Below are 5,172 nucleotides of genomic sequence, written 5' to 3' on the forward strand. Positions count from 1 at the left end.
TTAAATTTGATTACAAAAAATCTTATAGGTTTCAGGTTTTAAATTACGTCCAAAGGAGCTTTTTATTAATATTTTAACTGTTAGCTTTATTTATTAAATATCACGTTCTTCGCACTTAGACCTTAAAATTCAGCTCAAGAGCAATATCGCAAAATAGTTTAAATTGAGCATTTCTTTAGGATTTCGATACACAGTCTCTTGCGCTGGAGATAAAAATGTTCTTTCTATACAACGTTGCCATGACTCGCTTTGAAATCCTCGAGTTTGTTAATCACAAATTCGTTAAATTTGTACAAAATAGGAAATCGATAATAAAACAAATTCCAAATTTCAAATTTGGTCTTCCACATGCCCATATTCGCAGTAGGATTACGTCTTTCAAAACTCGATGGCTCTATGTACCGTTGTTTTATCCCAATGCGAGAAATATACATACATTGATGCAGATTTTTCATTGTTTAATTTCTTCAAATGTAATGCAGGACTCTAACATTGGGTGGCAACAGTTTGAAAAGTGAAACGGACATTTATAGTGGTTCAACGCAAAATCGCAAAACGAAAACAATAGTCCTTCAGGGACAAAGCGCCTTTGGACTAATAATGATCTTTTGCTTTGTCGAATGGCAACGCAGAGAACTGAAGCATTTTAATTTTATAATTCGTTCATTTCTTAATAACCTATGCTATTAAAATGTGTGCGTGTCTGTTTGTTTGCGGATTTATCTCCTCCGGATCGGCGGGAAGTTGAGATTCAAAAGAGGTACACCAGGATTCCAAACGTTTGCGGAAGCAATTGCGACCATTCTCATCTTCGCACGACTTTAATTACCCGAGATATTAATTAAAAACTCTGCAAACGTTAATTTCCGCCCTCATTTTTCGGAGTGGCTACAGTGTGGCACGCTGGAGATAAAAATCTCCATTATTTTAAAAAGTGTTGCTACTGCTCGCTTTCAAATCGTAGACTTTGTTAATAAAATATTGTAAGTTTTACAAAATATGAAATAAAAATGGCATTGTCAAACATTAAATATAGTTTTCCCGATTCCGAAAATTCGTGGGAAGCCATTTCGACCATTATCGTCTTCGAACAACTTAAATTAGCCGAGATAGTAATTAAAAATTCTGAAAACGCTAATTTTCGCACTCACTTTTCCGAGTGGCAACAGTCTTGCGGGGTGGAGATCAAAATCTGCTTTATTTGGAAAAGTGTTGCCACTGCTTGCTTTCAAATCGTAGACTTTGTTAATAAAAAAATTTAAGTTCTACAAAATATAAAATAAAAATGACATTGTCAAACATTAAACCAATTATTATTATTATTATTATTATTATATACCGTCATATTCTAACAGTCATATTTCATTTTATGCCAAAAATGTTTCGTTAATATCAGCATTTTAAATAAATAGCTGCTGTTGGCAACTTCTTTGCTTCATCATTGCATTTTAAATAAATAACTGTTTTGCTTTTTTTGAGAGTAGGGGAAAACTAAAAAAAAAAAAAAAAAAAAAATCTGAAATGTTTCAGATTTTAAATTACGTCTAAAGGGGCGTTTTTTAACATTTTGTGTGTTACCTTTCTTTATTAAATATCATGTTCCTCGCACTTAAACCATAAGATCCAGTGCAACAGCAATATCGCAAAATAGTTTTAAAACGAGCCTATCTTTAGAATTTCCGATACAGAGACTCACGCGCTGGAGATAAAAATGTTTTTTCTGCACAACGTTGCCATTGCTCGCTTTGAAATCCTTGAGTTTGTTAATCAAAAATTCGTCAAAGTTTTAAAAAATAGGAAATCGATCATAAAACAAATTTCAAATTGGGTCTTCCACATGCTCATATTCGTTGGAGGATTACGTTATTCAAAATTCGATGACTCTATGTACCGTTGTTTTATCACAATACGAGAAATATACATACATTTATGCAGATTTTTCATTATTTAATTTCTTCCAATATAATGCAGGCCTCTAACATTTTGTGGCAACAGTTTGAAAAGTGAACCGACATTTATGAGTCCGACGCAAAATGCCAAAACGAAACTAATAGTCCTTCGGGATTCAAATCCCTTTGGACTAAAAAAAAAAAAAAAAAAAAAAAAAAAAAAAAAAAAAAAAAAATCTGGTGTGTACACCACATGACTTCCTTGTAAGGAATATTAAATTATACGCATTTTCTCGCATTTCATTTAAACGTATTGGATTGAATTAAATCTACTTCGCCGACAGCGCATAAACCACAATAGAATAAATGCATTCTTTAAAATTCACTCTAGTATTTGTTTACCATAGCGACACTCTGGCGCTAGATTCACTTAACAGTATTAATAATTATATAACAGTTAACTTATATAATAATTATATAACGGAAACTAAGTTAACTTTTATATTATCCAATAATTATATATCAGTTAACTTATATATTTCGTTCATATTATAACTCATAATACACAAAATTTATATCATTTAAAGAAGAGAATTATCTAATCGTTGCCACATGTTCTATTCAAATACTATAATAAAGCTAGAATGATGTATAAAAGAAATTAAGCAAACAAAACAAAAAAGAAACAGTTTTTCACAGACGATTGAGTATTTCGCATTTAATTAATTCGGTTCTCACTTCGCGAGAAGGCTAAAATACATAAAAAATCAAAATATCTATATTAAAACTTATGAAGTAAACCTGAAACACTTATTTTCTCGAAGAAATTCCAGAAAGAATTAAGCATGATTTAATTGGCAATAATAAATGAATGCGTTATCTTTGTTGTTGCGAAGTTAAGTTTCTCTAGATTCGCAACAAATCCACTAGTCTCCTGTTTCAAATGTAAATATCAATGGCCGCCATAAAAAAAGGCTTAGCGGCACTTAGACAACTTTAAAATTGTTATAATTCTAAAAATATTGCATAAGGCATAAAAACCTTAACCAGAAGATAAAAAAAAACATAATACAATCATTTTGAAAGCAAAAAATGTACAATTTTTAAACATATAAGAGTAAAGAAACTGAGATCACTGAGCCGGGTAACAGAGTGGATATATATATAAATATATTTATATACGTTTGGTGCGGCCGATTGCAACCAGAATACGAGGTGCACATCTACATGTTATAGCAGTCCTATATACAAAATTTCAACGTTCTGAGGCTACTCGTTTTTGAGTTATGCGAGATACGTACGTACGTACATATGTTCGTACAGACGCCACGAAAAATTCTCTTCAGAATTAATTTTAAAGCAGTTTTATAATTTTTTTGGATGAAACGAGTCGTTTATTCTGTCCTTACGTGCAGATATCACGCAAAAACATCGTTAAATTGCATTCGATAGCGGTCAAAATGGATATTTTCGTTGAAATATGCTGCCTTAACTTTTGACGATTACAATACTCCCTTTTTACTTCGTACAAGGAAGTAATTATCGCAATATTTGATCTGTCAACAGAAAAGAAGCATTTATTATATTTCAACCGATGATTCATCGAACAAACATAGAACATTCTGATACATATAACTATTTTTCTGTGAATGTTCTTAGTATGTATTTTTTCCATGGGATACATAGTGACGTGTTACTGAATTAAATCACATGAAACGCATTTGGCTTCGAATAAATTATAGTGTTTTCTCAATTTTATGAACTTGCTACATAACTACCTTTCGATTGAATCCCATTATAATGATTGAAAATATTCAGAGCGTTTTTAAAAAAATATACGATAGAAGTATTTAGCAATGAAATATTCTATGTTCGGCTTATGTGTTTATTAAATGTTTAAATTCTTGTACTGAAAATAATTATTTTTACGTGTTTAGCGAAACAGTCGATCGAAGCGCTCGTATGTAAATGAGTGGGTTGCATTTCACGCAAGCGCGAACAAGATTAGATGGGTATAAAGCCACTGCACGTGAAACGTAAGTCGTTCTTTGTCGTCTGTTGGTTGTGTGCAGTGCAGCTACACCTACGTTTAAAAGCAGCTTGTGGAAGCGTGTCCAGTGTTATCTCGTCTTTAAACTTGTTTGTGCAAAGGGATTGTTTGAAAATGTCTTCGTTTATCGCTGTAGTTGTTTCTGCCTTCGCCATTTTTCTCATTGCAAGCACCGAAAACGATGGATCCTCTTCTATGCTGAGAGATAAATCCCATGTGCAAGATAAAGACCACCTCGGCAGTCACCTGCAAGGTATTGCGGACTTGGACAGCATGACTGATAATGAATTACAATTTCACTATTTCAAAGCCCACGACTTGGAAGGCAACAACAAACTGGATGGCTGTGAGCTGGTCAAAGCATTGCTGCACTTCCACGCAGAAGAAAGCCACTCGGTGGGCCACAGACCTACGAAGATCTTTACCGATGCCGAGTTGGAGTTTATGATCGACCCAATCTTGAAGATGGATGACAAGAACTTGGATGGCTTTATTGACTACTCGGAATTCGTAGCAGCTCAAAAGAGTAGAGGTTTTTAACCGACTGCTGATCGCTTTGACGTGAGTTACTTCAAGTTTTCCGAATATTTATTTCAGCTTTTACCAGTGAACGCAGCTTTAAAATTGAATTTTAGAGCGTGATAGCGAGTTTTATTGCGAGGAACTTTATTGTTATCACGAATCTAATGGATGATTATATTTGTTATATGGACCTGTGACTGAACTAGTTTTAAAACTGGATTTTAAAGACTAGACTTGATGCTATGCATGTTTATGTTGCAAAATTTTAAGCTTTAACATTGACTGTGTAATATTGTAAAATTTTAATTTATTGAATGTCGAATAGGTTTCTCTCTTTAATGTTGTGGAAAAATAAAATCATTTGAGGTTTCTCTCTATTTTTCTTGTATTTCATGTTAAAAGTTCTAACATTTATTGTCTAAATTTTATTTCCCAGTTTATTTTCAGTTTAGTTTTAGGTACTCTTAAAATACTTATTTACCTAATTCGTAGTTGTGATCCAAACTTCATGCCAACAATGTTTAAGAGGAACGAGACTAATAAGATCTCGTGTTTCGAATTTTCTTCTACAAGATGATTAATAACAGATTCTGGTACTTTAGCAAGATTATATTACTGTACAGCCTGTTTTAGAAAGGAAACTTATTGCGTCTTTTAAATTAAGTTCTGTTTAATTTTGAGGCTTGGGCTTCTGTTTGAAGTTCCTAACCA

At 32.7% G+C, this 5,172-nt stretch overlaps 1 protein-coding gene across 1 annotated transcript; it reads left to right on the plus strand.

Moving 5' to 3' along the window:
* Positions 1-3,882: 3,882 nt before the first annotated feature.
* On the plus strand, positions 3,883-4,838 carry LOC118189770 (multiple coagulation factor deficiency protein 2 homolog). Its single transcript, XM_035360437.2, has one exon. The coding sequence runs from the start codon at positions 3,898-3,900 to the stop codon at positions 4,477-4,479; it is 582 nt and encodes a 193-aa protein (XP_035216328.1). The 5' UTR covers positions 3,883-3,897; the 3' UTR covers positions 4,480-4,838.
* The last annotated feature ends 334 nt before the right edge of the window (positions 4,839-5,172 follow it).

This window comes from Stegodyphus dumicola, chromosome 2, assembly GCF_044657685.1.
Source record: "Stegodyphus dumicola isolate Sdum_Otavi_A_Nest chromosome 2, ASM4465768v1".
Taxonomy (NCBI): Eukaryota; Metazoa; Arthropoda; class Arachnida; order Araneae; family Eresidae; genus Stegodyphus; species Stegodyphus dumicola.